Below are 21,230 nucleotides of genomic sequence, written 5' to 3'. Positions count from 1 at the left end.
ATATGAAATATGAAATGTTAATTTAACTTTTCTGCTTATTATTCATGCACAATATTATTTTGTCATTCAGCTGCTATTCTGACAGAGTGCAAGGGGTGTTAAAACAGTGCTGCTGGAATAAAAGATTAATCTACCACTGGCCAATTAACCAAAGGGTACTTAATGGTCTCTAAAGGCTGATGAAGTCTAGCAACTAGCTAAAGTACTCGTTAAAAAGTCCTCTGCATTACCTTCATTTGCTTGACATTTTGCGAAATACACTGTTATCTTTCAGTAACTATCTGGAAATAGTTTATAAATGTGTAATCTTGGCAGCTCTTACGAAACCGAGCAACGAAGGATATTCTTTCCCTCCCTGCTTTGTCCATCTTATCTGACAAGGTGGCCATTTCTCATTTCCATTTTTCTCCATGTAGTTGTATAGTAGAAGAAAGACTTCCTTCCCTTTCCTTGCATAAAAAAAAATGCACCTTGGAATTCCAAGTTATTAAATTATTATAGCCTCTTATCTGAAGGCAGTAGTGGCCTGATGTCCCACATCTGTTGTTTTTCATAAGTATTTTACCTATATGAAGCTTCAAATCTGCAAGAAATAGAAGATCATGGGTATATTTATCTAGTCCCATTTGGTGCTATAATTTTGCAGAGTTCTGTGTTAATTTATAACTGCTTCAACACTTAACCATTCCAGCCTGCCTTGCAGCCTTCTGGTCCCCATAAAAACTACTTTCAGTCTCTCAGTTCCTCTCTGGCATTCCCTTCGTATGCCGCACAGATGATCCGAGCTGTGATGTCAACTAGAGAGGACTGGGTATAAGTGATGCTGGAGGAGTCAGTAGGATAATCTCTGGAGGAAAAGCGAACGACCAGAGAAATTACACTCTCTCAGCATTGGAATATGCTCTGATGTTGATGGGAATTTCATAACACACACTAACCTAAACATTTTGAAGGGGGCGTTGTGCTTTCAGTTGCATAATGCTGAAGGCTACATTTGTTATTGAACAAATAACAACGTGGGTGTAATGACCTCCCTGATCCTTCCCTGTAATACATTGCTTTCAGTGTGTTGGTGAGTGTTTTACCAGTGTAAAGGTCAAACATACCTTAGAGCAGGGGTAGGCAGCATGGTACCCTCTGGATAATAATAATAATTATTATTTATTGTTTATACCCCGCCCATCTGGCCGGGTCTCCCCCGCCACTCTGGGCAGCTACCTTATGTGGTTTGGGTGATTTGTTTCATTAGTTTCAATTAGACTAAAGCATAAATTATTGTCATTTGCATACTGTCCTATTCCTGCCACGTGGTTCACAACATAAAATCACAGCATAAAACCACAAAATACACAATAAAAACAAAAAAGGCCCAATAATCCCCCTCCCCAACACATTTTAAAAGGGCATTGGATGTCAATCACCCAAAGGCCTTGTTAAAGAGGAACGTTTTGCCTTGTGCCTGAAGGTGTATATATGTAATGAAGGCGCCCGGCAAGCCTCCCCGGGGAGAGCATTCCACAAAAGGGGAGCCGCTGCAGAAAAAGCCCGTTCTCGTGTTGCCAGACCTACCGGACCTCTCGTGGAGGAGGCACACGAAGAAGGGCCTCAGATGATGGAGTCGGGGTCCGGGTAGGTTCATATGGAGAGAGGCAGTCCTTGGGGTATTGTGGTCCTGAGCCTAAATGGTTGGACAGAACCACATGACACAAGCTCAGATTCTGCAGGTGGGCTTTCCATGGTATCTGGCTGGCCACTGTGACTGCAAGACTAGACAGGCCTTTGCTTTGGCAGAGCTTTTATTATGTTCTTTTTTTAAAAAAAAAACACCCTACAATTTTCTGTTTCAGACAATTATTTTCATAAAGGTGTCAGAATAGGGGTGCATGACGCAGAATGTGGCATTTGGTTAAATTTTTCTCCAACCTTTCTTAGAATACTATATAAACAGCAGTGTAATCTACTACACAAAGGTATGGTTCAAAGCTAAAGCCTTTCTTCTAGGGGCGAAGTCTTTGGTAAAATACTTTACTTGAGATCTTAGAGGAGAGACTGATATACAAGAAAACCCTACAGACATACTCGGTTATGCAGAAGCTTTTACAAAGCATTAGTGCATCGAGTCAGTTTTTAAGGCATTTTACTTAATAATATCACTGTCTCCAGTTTAAATTCTAGTACCTTAATTATGGTTTTGCTGTTGCTCCTGGACAATATAAAACACACACACACAGGTAATTAAAATCCTCTGAGGATCACCATTAAAAGTATATCTACAGAAAAGAAATTGGATGTTTTTTTGTCTACAGCTGCTATCCTAACCTGCTGCCAGTTACCTAGAGAGTTTTTGGAATAATGCATGCTGTTTACACTAACTTCAGTCAGCTTATCCATACATCTGCTGGCTTTTGCTATTATCTACTGAGTTCATCAGATCAGCAAAGAAGTGTATCTTGATTATCTTGATTAAGCAGAAGCCCTCAGCTACCACCCCCTACTATGTTTTTAATACTAACGTGCCAGGCCTTTCTTTGTCTAATCTAAATTATAACATGACCTTTCATTAAGTGCTAAAAGAGTTTTCCCAAGGTATGTACTATATGAAAGATCTATTTTAATGCTATTACAAGTTTATATAAATAGGGTGGACATGAAGATTATTTTTACTATAATAATCGATAGCTATTTATATATTTGGGGACCCAGGTGGCGCTGTGGTTAAACCACTGAGCCTAGGGCTTGCTGATCAGAAGGTCGGCGGTTCGAATCCCTGTGACGGGGTGAGCTCCCGTTGCTTGGTCCCAGCTCCTGCCAACCTAGCAGTTCGAAAGCACGTCAAAATGCAAGTAGATAAATAGGAACCGCTACAGCGGGAAGGTAAACGGCGTTTCCATGTGCTGCTCTGGTTTGCCAGAAGCGGCTTTGTCATGCTGGCCACATGACCTGGAAGCTATACGCCGGCTCCCTCGGCCAATAATGCGAGATGAGCGCGCAACCCCAGAGTCGGTCACGACTGGACCTAATGCTCAGGGGTCCCTTTACCTTTTTATTTATATATTTAGTTTCAATTCTGCTGGAAGGTGCTTTTGTGACCTGCCCAGAGCCCTTGAGATAGGGAAGACTAGATCTAGAGTAACAGATCTGAACAGAAGATACCCCAACTCTGTTATTCTAGCGCTACAACCTATCCTTTCTCAAAGGCTCAGAGCAGATTACAAAAGCAAACACCATCCATCAGAACATAATAAAATATATTCAAATGCTGTGAAGTTTCCCCAAGCTTTCTTGACTCTTGAGCTGTAAAGGTTAGCTTAGACAAATAGGTTGTATGCTCTGGAAGGTTTATACTGGGAGAGACTTCCATACTGGAGAACAGCCTACGAAACTTATCCTCTTTGCTCCCCTAGCTTTGGAACTTGGTACATGGACATAATTAATAAGACGTCTGCAGTGGTTCTCAGAGGAGCATGTGGACCTCCCATCAGCTCCAGCCAAAATTATTAGAGATAGCTGGGGTTCTGGTCCAAGCACATTTGTAGACCCAAGGTTGAAGAAGCCTTGTTGAGACTCACTTTGATGGATCTGGGTTACTGAATCTGTCAATTATGGTATTTGGTATTTGGATAGGGTTTTGGGGTGACTGGAGTATAGGTTAAGTTTCAATGTTTTTCAGTCTCATTTTAACCAACTTGTGGTTTTGTTGCTTAAAGCTTTTAGGGGGAAGTTGGTTTCTTTTACAATTGATAGTTAATGTCTTCATTGCTTTCAATATAATTATGTGTATGTTACCCTTCTCCAACCTGGTGCCCCCAGACTACAGCTCCTATCAACTCCAGCCAATGTGGTGTATGTCACATCACAGGATCACACAAAGTAAAATAGAGTGTGAATTGTTGTTGGCATCCGTCTGTCTCAAGAGTGCGCCTCTGGGGGTGAAGTCAAACTGCTGTGTTAGCAGCACCGAAGTGACCTCCCCAGGGCTCAAGCCAGGGCATTGTGTATGGAGGTCCTAGGCTGCCCAAATGACAAGGCCCCCATCTCAGCCTCACTGATGTGGTTAAAAGGAAAGCAGAACAAAACCTTTGGCACCAGCTTGGCTGCAGGAGTTGCTGGAAGGAGGCGTACAAAGTGCCATGCAAAAGTCTTAGTGACTCCACTCCAGATTTGTGTAGGGTTTACTCATTTGCCTTTTCTTCTTCCGAAGATATCCCACAAGGCAGAGAGGTTTAGGATCAGGGTTTTCCTTCTCCCCAATGGGCTCCCTTTCCTTGTTGATGAATGCCACCTGCTACTCACTTCCCTCTACACTATGGGTCAATCAGCCAGACCCTATCTTTGCATGCAGGGGAAGTCCCTAACTCATTGAGGGTTTGAGACCCATCAGCTACCTTCACCTGGTTTAGCCAGCCTGCTGAAGCCGTTCCTGGTGTGTGTGGCTGCTGTTACATGCTGACAGCTTCTAGGAGCCACAGGTGAGAGAGCTGAATGAGGGTGGGGACCAAAGGCGGGCAAAGTACCCCAGCCGGCACAACACGTCTGACACCATAGAATCATAGAATCATAGAGTTGGAATAGACCACAAGGGCCATCCAGTCCAGCCCCCTGCCAAGCAGGAAACACCATCAAAGCATTCCTGACAGATGGCTGTCAAGCCTCTGCTGAAAGACCTCCAAAGAAGGAGACTCCACCACACTCCTTGGCAGCAAATTCCACTGCCGAACAGCTCTTACTGTCAGGAAGTTCTTCCTAATGTTTAGGTGGAATTTTCTTTCTTGTAGTTTGAATCCGTTGCTCCGTGTCCGCTTCTCTGGAGCAGCAGAAACCAGACATATTATAATTTATCTGAGTATCTTTACCATATTAAAAATAAATAGCGTATAGCTCTGGTTTGTGTTGATCATATTTTGTACACATACCTCTACCAACTCCACAGTCAAATTATTCAACTTGAAAGAAAGCACTGCCCTATTTTAAACAAGCCCAGTGATTCCCCATCTTCTAGTCTTTCAGGTTCAGTAGTATAGAACAGGAGATACACACACGAATGATTTAAATGATAAAATATGAACATTATCAGGTGTTCCGATGTTTTTAAGGCGAGAGACATGGCAAATTTAGTGAAGACATCAATGAAAAAGAACAAGAAATGATTACATGGGTCTTAAGGCTTTGTGGAGAGAATAAATGTTGGGCAAACCCACTGCCGCCCAATTTTTCTCTGGGGCAGCTCATTGTCTGTTTTAATAACACCCCAATATTTCCTTCCAGTTCTTTTTATGTTCCCTTTTCCTGTCTACATTCTTTGCTTTTGTGCATGCCTCCTAAGTCCTTTCTTCTATTTCCTGCCTTCTACCTTCAGATTACCGTAACATTATAGTGTATCTGTTTCTTATCTCCTTATTTCAGTACAAAACATAAAGAAGCTACAGCTAGCTGTTTTAAATGGTAGCATCTTTTGCAGTGTCTAATTGGGAGTCTTCACAAGGGAAGTTTTTTGCTCCTCTGAGAGATTGCAATACCATTTTGTCTAATTGTTCCTTATGTTAAACTACCATATTATAAGCATCCTTGGAATATTAAAATAGTACTGTTGTTGAGCTCTTAAGGAGCCTTCGGCTGTTATGCCATTAAAAGCTTGGTGGCTTTCTGCTGACTACAGTCTGGTAAAAGATTATTCCAGCTATTATAGAATAAAACATGTTCCTATATTCCACAGCATAGCAAAATTAAGGTGAATACTGAATACTTCATTTTACCATTTTAAGACACACGCTGCAGCACCATTTCGCATTGCATAAATGCTCCGGATCCGTTGTCAGTCAAGTTCAGTAAGACTGAAATAGTTTATTTGCTTGCTATTCATATGAACTAAATCCCTAACAAGCCTCATCTGCTAATTGGACTTAACATTTATGTTGCTAAATGAGAAGCATTTTGGCTGCAGTATTGGGTGGTAAGACCTACCCAGTGGAATAAACAACTAACATCTGCTATCTTGTCGTGCTCCAGCTTGGCTTTTACCAGTTAAGTACATCAGCCCCAGGGTCAAGGTTATGGAATTTGTGGTTTCCTGGCTCTTGTGTGTAGATGAGGAACGGAAGAAGCAACAACATAAAGACCAGCCAAACAGAAGTTCTGCAGTGCATATGGTCTTATTTTGCTTTAACCTCCACAAGTCCTACAAACCTAATAAGTCAAAGCACACTGCTCCATAGCATTCATCAATAGAATATTCATGTGAACTTATTCCGGCGGCCATTACATTCAATCCACATTTCCTACATAAAGTAAAATCTGAGAATATTTCACTGTTTTCACATACATATCACAAGGAATTTCAGTGGCAGTGGGGAACAGTATTATCTATTCTTTAAAACATCATTTTCCTCTCCCCTTTGATAGGCAAATATCACTAAAGGCAGCCTGTCTCCTTTCTCTCTTCTTTAATATGGTTGTATCTGTTTTGCAACCAGTGAAATCAGCCAACCCATTTGCAATTTGGACAATGCACGGTGCATATGTTGCGTTTCGTAATACTAAACTGTAAAATTATACAGCACGTTGGTCTCCATTGCATATTGAACACAACTGTCGCTGTTATTACTTTCTTTGGAAAACAGACACTGACATCCAACCTGGCTGAGTTGCAGCGAGAAAAATCAGATTTACAAGGGAAGTTGGACCACCTGACCCAGTCTATGAAAGTGAGAGAGGGTCTGTCTCCTGTGATATCTGGCCCTACTGGAATGACACCAGCAACTCCATCAAAGAATGTAGATTTGGAAATGAAGCAGCTGCAGTGTAAACTGAAGGTGACAGTCCACGTTATGAATTTATTATGAAATTTGCACTTTATGTCCTAAAGAGAGTATCAAGCGCTGAAAGACCAAAAATAAAATGCATCTTGCGGCTTAGGTAAATTTGCTATTAAATGATGGTCACACAACCATAATTAAATAAGAATAACTTAACATTCAGTCAGATGAAATTGAACTGGCTCACTTCACCTGTTCAAAGATTAGAGAAAATAAATCATATTCAGGACTATGATTAAATCTGGCTTGTTGAAAGTGTTAGGCTGTTTTTAAGACAAATCATATGATTCCAGTCTTTACAGTATAAGAAGTGAGATTTAAAATTGCTATATTCACTGGATGTGTGTGTCCTATGAAGGATATAAATCACCATTACGGCTGTTTGAGAAGATGATGACCTCCTTGCATTTTGTGACAGTATGAAAATATAAACTAGGAGAAAGAGGTCCCTGTAGTCATATCTCTTCAACCGTCTGTTGCTGTCCACTACCAGAAACTTCTTCCTTTCTGGAACACTTGTCTGAAAGTCTTTCTAATGTTTCTGGGAAAGCCTCAAGCCTAATCGGTAAATGCTGTTGACTTTCAACAGTATTGGTGAACATTTTAAAAAACCAGCACGAATCCACCAATCACATTTATCACAATGATTATTTTGCATTCCTGATTTCTTTGAGGGAGTAGAATTGCAGTATGGAGGTTAATCTTAATGAAAACATTGGCAATATCAAAAAGTACATAGAGAGCACAGGTTGGAGAAACAGAAAAGAAGAGTATATGCAGGCTGAAGGTTTCGTGATATTTGAATGTTGATAGCGACCTGGAATAGGCATTGTATTAGCAGCTACATGATGACATTGTAGAATAGCTGGAATTAGATAGGCTAGGAGTAACCAACATGGTGCCCCCCAAAAAAATACTGTTGTCGCACTGCAGCTCTGATAATCTCTGACCGTTGTGCTGGCTGGGGCTCATGTGAGCTGGATTCCAATAGGACCTAGACCAGGCATCCCCAAACTCGGCCCTCCAGATGTTTTGGGACTACAATTCCCATCATCCCTGACCATTGGTCCTGTTAGCTAGGGATCATGGGAGTTGTAGTCCCCAAACATCTGGAGGGCTGAGTTTGGGGATGCCTGACCTAGACTATCCCCAGTAGCCGTTGGCAGGGCAGGAAGGACAAAGTTATGTTTTTGTCTTCCCAGTGCTGAGCAAAAGGCAGGGAGGGAGAGAGCGGTGGGGAGCCCAGCACCTGACGGCCACAGCAGTTCTTCTGTACTGTGCTCAGGTCCCAGAAAATAACATACTAAAATTCGGATTCAGATAGAGCAAGATGACTCCTCTTGGTAAAAGGAGAAACCCTGGGGTGGGGGAGGGGAAAGCCCATGGTTTCATCTTTGTGGACAATTTCAAAGTAGTGGAATTTAGTATGTTATTTTCCTATCTCACCCACAAACATCATGGATGGTGGACGATGAAATATTTAATTCGAGCCAAATCAACCTTCATAGCACTGTGTGATGGCATTCCTGATTTAGTTAAGCAGTTTTTAGTGGAACTCTACATTAGTCTCCCAGTACTAACTCATGCAAACCCTCATTAAGTATACCGGTGCTTTTCCAAAATCAACATTCACTCAAGGCAGCATATATTTTGTCTCCCCTTCCAAAAGAAAATCCTCACCACAACCCTAGGAGGTAGGCTAGTTTGCATAGCTGCCAAGTTTTCCCTTTTCTCGCGAGGAAGCCTATTCAGCATAAGGGAATTTCCCTTAAAAAAAAGGGAGAACTTGGCAGCTATGTAGTTTGAGAGATGGTGACTGGTGCCAAATCAACCAGTAAGGTTCATGGCTGAGTTGGGAATTGAACCGGAGTTTTCCCAGTCCTAGTCTATCCGATTCCTATACTACATGGCTTCCTATTATAGTCCATTGTTCATAAGACTGCCTTGCTTTTCAAGCAGTTACAAGGGATACACCTGGAAGCTTGCTGCAGTATGGAAAAACACAGCATGGTGATTTGCTACAGCTACCCACACATCAAGCTTTACATATTAACCATGTGGCTTCTTAATACACCCCTCAGTGTGTCCATTGTCCAACAACTTTAGCAAAGAGAATTTTAAGAAAGCTATTGGCAACGCAATAAACTTATATGATGCATCTGACTTCCTGGGAACCTGTTGTAAAACCATCATCGTTTGTGCACGCGTCTCAGTTTTCCCTGCAAGGTTTAGGATAAATAGTCTGAGATTGTATCTTATTCATGTGTTTTTTTACCCCTTTTCCACATTCCAAAGCCTAACCACACAATAAGTGGTTTTTGAGAACCAGGCTTCCTGCATCTTAACACTCCTACCCAATCCCTGCTGGAAGAGATTTGCTTCATTTCCTTTCCCCTTCTTTGCAGCGTTGTTTTCCACAGGAAGTGGTGACTTTCCCCCTTGGACACAAGCACTGCTGTGTAGCTCTTTGCAGAGGCCCACGTTCTGCACAAGTGTCCACTTTCACTTGGCACATGTAAACGCCTCTGACAGAGTGTTGCACTTCACCCTTAATGAAGGTCATGCTGCACAAGTTGGCCTAAGGAACTTCAGTTATTATTCTGCTGCCATCTATCATTTTAACTATTTTCAGGTTAAACTTCATATATTTCAGGTTGGGGTGACATGCCCAATGCAGAACTGCTGGAATCCTAGGCATGCTTTGACCACATGAAAACATTTCGCTTCCCCCTCCCCCCACTTTTTTTTTGGGGGGGGGGTAAATGTAATAAATGACTGCAGCTCTGTTCTGAAAAATCTTTTTCCTTACCCAGAGAAAGCTCCTGTTGAAGTGCACTGTAACGCAAGAATTATGACTTGCATTCTTTTTGTGGCTCAGGAGTATAAACTATACATTATTTTTCATCCCTTACAGTATGATTATGTTTATGAACATGCAGAGCCAGCCTTAATTTTTTTTTAAAGAAAAAAGTAATTAGAGGTTCAACTTCCTGGCATGCTTTACCAAGTTGCGTTTGAATTCTTTGCAAACCTGCTTTTAATTTTTATTTCATTATATGAATGTTAAAACAGGATCGTTATAGTTCCTGCCATGAGAAAATGTCGGAATTTCAAGGCACTGTGGGTAGCCAGTGTTATTGGATTTTAATTAGAGGAACAGCTATCATTTTATTTTTAAGCCTGTGAGTAAAAGGGTGTAGCAGTGCAGAAGAGGCTGCTCAATATAACTGCAGTTTACCCCATACTCTACCCATCAGAGTCTATACTTCCCTTGAGAGGAAGAATACTATGTGCAAGGCTCCCATTAATGTTAATGGGCGTTAGAAGGCTGCAATGAGCAGGAGACATTCCAGCAGAGTTTGGGTTTACTGCCTATCCCATCTCTTCACTCACAGTTTTACACCTAATGTGTAAATTCCCCAAGCCAAAACAAGGGCTGAACTTGCAAATAGGAATGTACACCTACGGTGAATTCATTTCCCACTTCTGCATCGAAAAGTGGAGGAGGAGAGAATGCCATTTACTCTGAAATACTCCAAAATGAAAGTTAAATTGTTGTAGTTCCATGCCACCAATTTTAGCTGTTGATCACTATGGAAAATATGGTAGGATTATTTCAAATGGCTGAGAGGTTTCTTTTTGTGACATTCCCTTTTTCTCCAGAATTGCCTAAAATAACTGATTTAAGGCCGTATGATCATCTGTGTACAGTGAGTTGTGCTGTCTACTTCCGAGTAGTATACATAGACAAGACAAGGTCTATGGACATCCTTGTTTAGGCTGCTAAATTCTGACGTGTTGGTGGTGAAAATAGTAACAGTAGAGGAAGTGATCCAGATGCTGGTGTCCTGTGTGACTACTCCTAAGGAGGACATGGAACAACAGACCAAAAATCTATACGGTCAACTCCTGCTACATTTACGTAATGTTTCTCATAGGTCTCATGCAAATCTTGAAGATCAAAAGACCAAGAAGAAGCACAGGTCTCTCAGACATATGCCTTTTGTTTCCCAAACCTATCCTTTGAGGAAACACAGTTGATGGAAAATTTCTGTAAGCCGATCGTAAGATTTAATATTGTTTCTGCCGAGTAAGACGGGATGTATCTACCTCTGCGCTGGCCCTGATAAATAACCATTTAGTGGTTATAAAGTCAGCAGTGTGAAACATTAGCAAAGTGTTTCTAAAGGGCAGAATTTCTAAGCGCAAAAGCTGTAAGAGATATTATTTTGTGCTGTGATGTACACTAATGATTGTTTAATAGTGATCAAAATAGACTATAAACTATTATACGGTATTTTTTTTGTTTGAAACAAGATCATTATGAGTTATACTTTCGATAATTCTAAATCTACACTATTGAGGCTTTAATAAGTATTTTATTCAATCTAGAATGCAAATAATGAAATCACTAAACAGTCATCAACCATTAAATCTTTGAAATATGAAGTCCAGCGAAAAGAAGAACAGATGCGGGAACTACAGGAAAAGTAGGTTCACTTTGCCTCTCCATTGTGTCTGGTTCCCCCCAGTGGCAGAAATGTAATTACTTAGCAGAATTTTGGATCAAGTAGAGACATTTTTCTGGAAGTGATATTTTCCATCCAGTTTCTTTTTTTCTTTATGATGCCTATTTCAAACTATTGCAGCAGTACATGCTGATGACTTTAAAAACAAAAGACAAAAACTGATGAGTTGTTAACTGACTATAATTTCTGTATAGCAAAAAGAGTCACATTTCAGATTGCAGAGTGGACTTGCTTATCCCTTGATGTAAATCTAAATGATTGCCTCACCGCAGCTAAAAGCCATCTTTCAAATACAAATGCCTAAGGGCTTAAAGACAAGTCAAGGTTTAGATGCTTAAACGGGATTAAATCTCCAGTTTTACATCTGTAAAAGGTGCAAAAGGGCAGTTAGGCTTATTCATTTTTAGGTTTGTTAACTCTGCAACCCTATTCCTGTTTACTCAGAAATACATCCCATTGTATTCAGTGGGGCTGACTCCCAGGTACCGTAAGTGTTTATTATAGGATTGCAGCTTTAACTCTGAAAAACATTAACTTTGAAAATCACATCTTATTTACTTTACACACATAACACTGTATTTTAACTATGCTGGTTTATTCCAGAAGTGCATACGATAGATTTGTAGATAGATTATCTAGTCAAATATTAAAGTCACAAAAATGCCTGCAAATGAGTAAACCTAACTAATGTGTGATCTTGGAAATAAAAATAAAAAATTATTTTATTGACGTGGTTCCTTCACCTTTAAGATGGGAGTATCTTTAAAATACATTTATGGAATGCATATTTCATTGATTGATGCCTTAAGATGCACCTAAAGAACCCAGCACCTCCATTTTTTAGATTTTAGATAAGACTGTCCCTACCATTATTTTATATTTTATATTTATAAATACTGAATGCACTTTGCTGGAGGTGATCTACTTGATTGCTCCCAATACACAGTTAGGTGACCATTCAAATGTAAATTCCTTCTATCCTTTTTTATTATGCCATGGTTTTCTTGCTGATTTTATGTGACATGATATCAACAACAATGTATTGTGTATATTTAACATACTGATTTGATTTATTTGGATAAAGTATTGTTGCCATAAGAAAACAGTTTCAAGTAAGAAGGCAATAGGCATCCTGTTTGTCTCACATATCACCCAATCAGCAGTTTTTAAAATTCCATTGCCACAGATTTGCTATGGGAAAGTGTGCATTTCCTTCAGAGATGCTATGTGTGAAAGCAATGTTGTCTTTGAAATCAGTGTATTGATTTTCCACAGATACTACCCACAGACATATTTTAATTCCTTCCTTTTTATTGTTATAAAGCTTTTTGCATCCTAAATAAAGGTGTATAATCATGCTGGGCAGTCCACATATTTCCCCTTTTAAATTGATACTTTAATAAATTACATTCTTCCTCTTCACTTTGTCAGCCTACACCAAAATAATACAATATTTCCCTTTGTATTATTGCTTTCCCTTTGTTCATAATTGTATGCTCACCTTAGTATGATTAACTGTAGGAAGTGCTGTGTATTTGCATTGTTGGTATCATAATGTTGTGCTTACAATTCAGAAGTCCACAGAGTTTCAATTTATCTGCTGTATCTTTATATGTGTAGAAAAATGCAATGATTTTCAACACCTTTGCACTGGCAAAATGTACAAAGATTAGCACTCATCGGAGTCATACATTTTAATTATTCAAAATAAGCACACAGTAGTAATGTTTCCTAATTCTGTGGATATTGCTTTCCTCCTTATTTGAAGGATTTCTCGAATGGAGAGAGACCTAAGTATGAAAAGGAATTTAATAGAAGATTGGAAGCTGCGCATGAAAGCAAATCAGGAAAAAGAAAAAAGCTTTAATGAAAAACTACAAACTCTTGAAGAAAAGGTATGTCATGTTTGTTATGTGTTTAATCCCCCTCCTCCAAAATGAGCATCACATACAAAAATCAAAATATTAACACTGTTCTTGAGGGTTTTTTTTTAAAGTGTTGCATTTGAATTCACTTAGAAATGCTATCAGATTTCATTGATTAATTGCAGCAGTTGTGATAATTCCATTCACACATAGAGTGCACATTTGTGCTATCTAAACAGAAAAATAATTTAATGTGAGAATGAAAGGTTTGCTGTGTACATATGTTATATAGTGAAGCTGGTTTTTCTTATGCATGTTAATTTTAAAAAATGCAGCTCAAATACCTGATATGTGAAATATCTGTGTTTGTTCTATCTAACATCTAGCAGAAAGAAAGAAAAGATTACATTTCAATTAGCTTTATAATAACAGTGGCATGTTATCCCTTTCACTGTTATATATTTAATGATTCCATTTTATGCTATTCTGCAAGTTGTTTTCTCCCTAAATATTTAATGCATTTTGCAGATGCTTAAAGGGACGAGAAGTGGAATTGCACCTTCCTTACGCTATCTGCCCAGCACCCTTTTATTCCCAGCAAACAGGGCTCACATGGAGGAACCCCTGGGGCTTCACACTGTACAACCTCAGAGCAGAAATAGTTTTCGAGGCGAGCCCTACTTTGATTCTCTTTAAGATCAGGTGCTGGCTGCGTTGCTCTGAAAGTAGCCTGCACCGGCAGCCATTAAGCACTTGTCAGTTCCAGAGAGAACTACTCTCTTGCCCTCCATGTCAGAGATAAGATGTCATTAAGAAATCATCAGCCAAAAGAGGGGGGGGGGTGGGGTTGAGAGGAAATCACACAAAGAAGGTGCAAAATGAATCCTTGATTTTGTTTCTGTTTTAGAAAATCAATGTTTTGAAGAGCTGTGATATTAAATCTTGCATGTTTTGATTTGGGGGAGAGAAAGTATCTGCATACTATAGATTGCATAGAACTTGAATACATTTTCTTTACAGTTGTTTGAGAAAGGCTCATCCAAACAAAATCTATAGGTGCTGGATACTAACAGAAGGGTTGTGTGGTTAATATTTGTTTCCATCAAAACCCGAAAACACTAATTCTTCATGTAGCTATACTTTCTGCATGCTTGTATCTGTCTACTTGCTAAATGCTATGAATTTTGTAATAACTACGAAGGTGCAGTTCTGTAGCCAGTTATGTGTGAATAAATTCTATTGATTTCCATGGGATACAGTCCCTGCAGGAGCAGCTGGAAGAGAGCTGCCGGCCTTTTCACCTAAACTGGCAAAAGAAATGTTTACAATTAAATGTAGTTGTCATTTTGGCAAAACGTTTTAGGTTCCCCCTTGAAATGATTTAAATGTTTTCCCTAATAACAGTTATTCTCTGGGTGTTACTTCAGGTAAAGTCATTGACGGAAGATTGTTCAAACAAAAAAACATCAATTGATTCACTAAAGCAAAGGCTTAATGTAGCTACAAAAGAAAAGGCACAATATGAGCAGATGAATCGCAAAGCTAAGGAGGAGCTGGAGAAAAAGGTACATGGTTACAGAATGTTTTGGATTAAATATTTCATTTCTACCTAACCTTTTCATGTACAGTATTTATTACCAAAAGAAAAAGAGTGGTGAGGTCAGCAACTCTGCATTTTCACTCTACCCATAGCGGTATCTCTGTGGTTTTTATTCTCTTGGACTTGGAGCCTTTACAAGTTACGAATGTAATGGCAAAGTGCATATTTGAAGATGAATTAAATGAATCACAGTATGATGTGCTATGATATTAGCCTAGGTAATGAAATGCAACATGCCCCTGTTTGTAGCACCCTAAAATGAGTTCAGTGAAGCTGCTTTTTTCTGCACAATTCAAGAAGCAAGGACTGAAACTTCTAGTTGGGGCAGTCAGGGAATATGTGAACATGCTCCTGTGGTGCCCACCATCATTATCCTTAGGGTCTTGGGGGAGGGGCACTGCTGTATGAACGCAAAGCTTACTCTTGTCTCCTACTGGGTCAAAAAAAACCCTACCTTCATATTACGGGCAGGACATACCCTGAGCCCATATTAGGACAGCAATGGCTTCATTGAGCCCAAGGCACTTGGTGGTGGAAAATCCACAACTATGTGATACAGTCCAAAGGAAAGCAGCACTTAGGTTTAAGCCAGGTATGACACAGCAATACATAGATCCTTTCTCTGAGTTTGTTTAACCCCAAACAGCTGAGGAAGAATGGTGGGGACATGGGAGAGGGCAGCAGGCCGCTCCATTGGTAGAGAGTAATTTAACTTATGTTGTTGTTCTTGTTCTAGCTTCTAACTGTGCAGTATTCCAACTCCTCATGAAATCAGACAAGAACTAAGAATGCCCCCAATCTAAGGGTGAGGGAACCAAGTTGTGGTCCCTACAGTGAATTTTCCTAGAAAGGGGACACAATGGACTTTGTGGACTCACTATGTATCCACAAAACTTGATGCACTCACTTTAGGGTATTTTGCTCTTGAGTAAAAAGTATACCAATATTATTTTCATGTGGCTTTATTTCAGGAGCTTAAACTCGCCAATCTAGAAGCTAAAATGGCTGAGGCAGAATGTGCCATGACAGAACTCGAAACCACCGCCTCTCAGCAACTTCATGGCTTGGCAAAGCAAAGTGAACAGGCACTTGAAGTACTGCAGAAAAAATTGATGATGTCCAATGACAAGGTGGAAGAGTTCGTTACCTTTGTGAAGGTTCGGTATTTTAAAATTTTGTCTTTTGTTTTACTGACATGCCTTAGGTCAGCTTTCCCCAACCTGGTGCCCTCCAGATGTGCCCTCCAGTGCTCAGGGATGGCAGAAGTTGTATTCCAACATCTGGAGGGCTCTGGGTTGGGGAAGGCTGACCTACATCATACTAATTTAATGCAAATATTCCTGTGGCCTCCAGACTTCAGGGTTTTCCTATTGTCCTTCTAGCAGAAGGTGAGACGGGCCAATGGTGACATTTCTGCCTCTTCACTTGGGGCATCCACTGTTGCCGGGACAAAGTTTTCTTCTGGCTCAGCATATCCCCAGCACCCAGATCAAGACCCCCCCAGCCCCTGGGACCCTCCCCCAGATTGGTTTCCAGACTGCCATCCCACTCCTCTTCCCCCTATATATGTATATATAAAAAACCTCCTCTTGTAAACAAAGATGGACAAAGCTGTTGTTTCATAACCTTTGATGAGTGACTGTCCAATTTCTCCTGAGCACAAAGTGATGTCCAGACTGCAAAACCAGACAGGAGATCTGTGAATAGGATGTTTACTGAATTTTGTTTTGCTAATCAGCAGCCCTATTAAGGGTGGGGTGCATATGAAGGTGGGGGGGGCTTGATTTGGAAGGTGTTGTTTGATCCTTTCCAAGCAGTTTCTCCAAGGTAAATTGCCTCCTGCTAAATTGCCTACAGTTGTTAGCTGTATAGGGCAGAAAAAGGCATGTGCAGATGCTGCCCCCCCCCCTGCAGAACTAAGAGCAACAGCAGTATCTATGAAGGTGGGTCGCAGTAAAGTAAGATAAATGTCACAGGGCTTCTTTTGCTTTGACTTAACCTGTTATGAATCTGGAATAGATCATCCTGTTTTCTCTATCAACATTTTAAATTTAATCTAATAGACCTTTCCAAATAAATGCCATCTCCAAAATATCATAGTTATGTTTCCTCCCTCTGTTGAATAGAAGATCACTGCCAAGTTGTCAAGAGCAAAGGTAGCTAAAAAGAAATTGCCAGCAGGAGTGAAATTAATAAAGACTAAATGAAATTAACTTGCTTGCTGACAACCTAACAAGCTAATTACTACTTTGGATAGTCAGTAATAAACACAGTCAAGCACACGGCACCTAAAAACAGCTGAGTAGCTTTCAGAGGAAGAAGAGGAAGCACGCTATCTCAAAAGATGTGTCGCTGCATGTATTAAAATGGATTTTGTTGGAACTTAAGCACATTTTGCTGTGCTTTGGACTGCAACTGCACAAAATGCAACGGAATGAGCTTATAGTGACAGGACTTTTCTAGCTGAGCACAATTTGTGAGAAGTAGACCAAACAAGATCAGGGGAGCATTGCTCCAAAGTTATCATGTCAGAGAAAACACTAATTTTGAAAGTCAAGGACCTCACCACATGCAGATCTTGATCTCTTCAAACTGAATACACAGAAATCTACTTCAAGGTCCTGTTCTACATAATAAAATGGTTAGGGGGCCTGCTTGAAACAGCATCCCCAGGTAACCTTCCCCATACTGCATCTTTCCCCTATGGCATCTTCCCCATAGTTTTTTGTATTATCCCCTATGTGTGTTTAGGAATGTACCAACACCAGAATGTCTGTTGCTCCTCAACATTGCTTTGTAGTTTTGCATACTTCTCAAAAATCTGTATTTTTGGGCATTTCATTTCACTTGGAACTATCTATTTACATTTTTAACACGACACTCATGCATAAACATACCTGCCAACTTAGTATAACAATGCATGCAGCTGATAAAGTGGATTTCACCTGTAGTGCCTGGAAGCTTGCAACCATGATACAGCTGTTTACTCTTTAAGGGGCCACGAGACTCATTGCTTTTCATGTTGCTCTTCTACATCATATGGATATCTCCTGAGTGATAGCTCAGTTGGTAGAGCATGAGACTCTTAATCTCAGGGCTGTGGGTTCAAGCCCCACATTGGACGAAAGATTCCTGCATTACAGGGGGTTGGACTAGATGATCCCCGTGGTCCCTTCCAACTCATATGCTTCTGTGATCTTCTTCCAGGCCAGTGCCAGCTGCAAGTAGTCATGTGCAGCACTGGTGCAGATCCTCTCTACACTATTCAGATACTGAATATTGTAGCATAGGGTTGCCATATTGAAATGCCAATTGAAATGGTGAAATTTGCATCGTGTGGGAGGGGGGGAGCTCAACAACTTTTGTGTCTGGATTTTTACTTCTTGAAGTATGGCAACCCTATTGTAGCATAGAATGGTCTTGTTCGAGGTTCTAGCCTTTTCCAGGATATTCAAATCTTGCACCTCTCTCCCAATCTTGGCACAAAAAATTAACAACCAGTCAGCATTCCATACCTACCAAGCCTGCTGAACCCTAACTAAGCTGTTTTTGTGACTTTTCATCCTTTCATTTCCCCTCGCTTCCTAAAGATTTTTAAAACTTTTTATTTCTGCAAACTTTTAAGTCCTCCCCAAATGTGTTCCTGCCTTCCATTTGTGTAGTGTCATTTTGCCTACATACAAATCCACCCTCATAGAATGAGTTTTCTATTAGTATATAGCAGGGGCTGGCGAAGGGTCGATTGGGATCTACTGGGAGATCTTCAGGTGATTTGAGGTTGATCAGCTGGGATTTCTGGCTCCCATTTGTTTAACAATGGCAACATGTCAAATGACTCCACAACGCCTTAGATTATACTCTTGAAATGCTGTTATATGGTTACACCATTACATGGTTAACCGTTGCAAGGAATCAGCGGCTTCACACTTTTTTGTCATTTGTGAGGACTGCCCTTTTCTACATATTTGTGCTGTGACAATCTTAAAACGTACACAGTTACAAACCTCATATAGGAAAAAAAAACCCAGGTCAATATGCATTTGATAGAATAATTTTGTTGAAAACTGTTAATCTATTGTGCCTGGTAGATAAATTGCAAGAAAACAAAGATGTGGTCTGGAAATCAGATATTGATGATGAGCAGAGCAGCCATTATTGACTGGAATTCACCTAGTTGCTAAATATTTATGCAAGGAGAGTCCACTGAAACCCATTTTTAAGCACAGTGTGTTACCAAAAAATAACAACTGAGATTCTTCCTTGAGTATCAGTAGCACTATATACCGCACATAAAAACTACTTCTTAAACATTTCACACGAAAACCACACATAGGGAAATTAAGTTAGCACAATGTGGCAGTACCTGTGCTCCTCCCCCTGGCGCCACCTCCTTCTTTGAAGTATACTCTGTGCCATCTCTACCCTCTCCCTCTAGGAAACTGCCAATTTTTCTTCTATTCTCGCCCTGCTCTTCTCTTTTCCACTTTGATATGTCTCTCCCTCCTGTATCGGCCCTTATTATGAGACGGCTGTATCTTCAAGTGAATGACAGAGACCCTTTTCACACATTCTGCATTTGAAGTGTACACCAGGCGTATGAACGTACCTTGGCTTTTGACCTTCAGCACTGTAAGGGCTGCATCACTACAAAAAAAACACGGTACAATTTCCCGGTTTGATCGTAATTTGCATTATGCCTTTACTTTGCATTATAGATCTTGCTCAGTGTAGACACTGCTGCCCTTTCCTCTGCTACAACGTGCTCAGTTCAGCCGCCCGTCACCCCAATCCTACAGAAAAGAGTATGTGTCCCCAGGTTATTGGCCAAGCAGCTGTCCGTACTGCTTTCACCTTTTCTCTCTCTTCATTTGAGTGATCTGATCCGTTTGTTCACGGTACTGTCAAACCCTAAAGCCTTCAGCCTCGAGTTACTTTCAGCCATCATATTTATCTACAGGAAACTTGGATTCTTGTCAGTTATGTCTGCGCCAATAGATACATTTGGGAGATTTTGAGCTTGTTGGGAAATACTGGAGAATATGGAATGTGTGAAAGGCTTTCTTTAAAAAATGAAAACCTGTTTTATAGTAATTTCAGCCAAATATCTCCTTCAAGGATGTGGGGTGTTTTCATCTTCATGTTCATATCAGTTTTGGTATTTATAGTTGAAGTTTAATGTAACATATTTATATTGTATGATTGGTGGAAAGGAGCTTTTGTAATGTTTTACAAGTGGAGGGCTTTGTATTGGTATTTAATATCAGCAGAAATGCCCGAAATACTCCACCATTTAATTAACAAGCTTAATTTTTTCATATTTTATAGATCTTGTTTAATTATTGCTCTGGGACTACATTCGTACATTCTGAAATATGTCTACTCAGAGTAAGCCCCACTGAGTTCAGTGGGACCTATTTCCAGGGGAAAAGGTTTAGAATAGATCTTTATTGTCATTGTCCCCTTACAGGAACAACGAATTTACTCACACAGTTCTACGACCAGAGCCCTAGAACTGTGTGAGTAATATACTGGTTAAATAGGATGTAGCCTGATGATAACTAAGATTTCCTGGCTTCTCTGCTGTGGCTAGATAGATGTTATCATACAATTTTGGTTGGAAGCACCATTCCTTGTATAAGGCTTTTGGTCTCAGGAAACAAGCTTAATGTTGGAGCAGTTTGAAAGCAAAGACTGAACTTTTTGGTCCATTTTAGCTCAATCTTACAGTTGTAATCTTAGTTCAGATAAGAAAAAAAAATCCAGCATGATGCATTTGCACCATTGTCGCCAGGCTGTGAGTTTGCCAGTCTGTGGACATCCATAATATGTGTAATAACAAAATAAATCAGGATAGTTTTCATGTGTGCCGGAACAGCCTTCACCAACCTGCTGTCCGTGGTGCTATTGTTCAAACATGCGAAGGTCACCTGGCTGGCTTCTTTAGAAGACTGCCGCAAGTGGCTCATGGGAGCATTTTCACGACTCCTCTGGAAAATCTTGATGTATATGATTCACTGACTATTTTCTATTTGCCAGGCTTCCGTATGGTGGCAGGTCAGGCGCCGATGCTTGTATTAAGAAACAGCCACAGTTGATGGTTCTGAGAAGAAATTGGTGATTAAATTAATTCTCCATCAGGATTACTCTTCAGATGGGATTTAGGCAAATTGAATCAGAAGCCTGGATGGTGACAGTGAATATCTATTAGAGTACAAGGGGGAAATAATAGGCTATCTGGATTTTAATGAATGAAGTGAATATCTGAATTCTCTCTGTTTCGCGTTAGCATATGGTAAGAAATACGTACAGTACACCAGGAGCTATAATGTAGAGATGTTGGACAGACTCTGTATCGCGCCAGATGAAAAATAGAAAACTTCTGCTGTGCTGGAAATTAGGCTCCATTTGTGATTTGGACACAGAT

The 21,230-nt window shown here is 40.2% G+C and overlaps 1 protein-coding gene across 3 annotated transcripts in view; it reads left to right on the top strand.

The window, feature by feature from the left end:
• CNTLN (centlein) overlaps nucleotides 1-21,230 on the top strand; it is a 176,674-nt gene that overhangs the window by 130,121 nt on the left and 25,323 nt on the right. For all 3 annotated transcript variants that reach the window (XM_060268842.1, XM_035140510.2, XM_035140509.2), the window contains 5 exons: nucleotides 6,618-6,809; nucleotides 11,205-11,302; nucleotides 13,110-13,236; nucleotides 14,634-14,771; nucleotides 15,778-15,963. In XM_060268842.1, the coding sequence (XP_060124825.1) occupies nucleotides 6,618-6,809; nucleotides 11,205-11,302; nucleotides 13,110-13,236; nucleotides 14,634-14,771; nucleotides 15,778-15,963 (741 nt within the window). The remainder of the gene's footprint in view (nucleotides 1-6,617; nucleotides 6,810-11,204; nucleotides 11,303-13,109; nucleotides 13,237-14,633; nucleotides 14,772-15,777; nucleotides 15,964-21,230) is intronic.

This window comes from Zootoca vivipara, chromosome 16, assembly GCF_963506605.1.
Source record: "Zootoca vivipara chromosome 16, rZooViv1.1, whole genome shotgun sequence".
NCBI lineage: Eukaryota > Metazoa > Chordata > Lepidosauria > Squamata > Lacertidae > Zootoca > Zootoca vivipara.
This window is presented reverse-complemented; position numbering and strand designations above follow the sequence as displayed.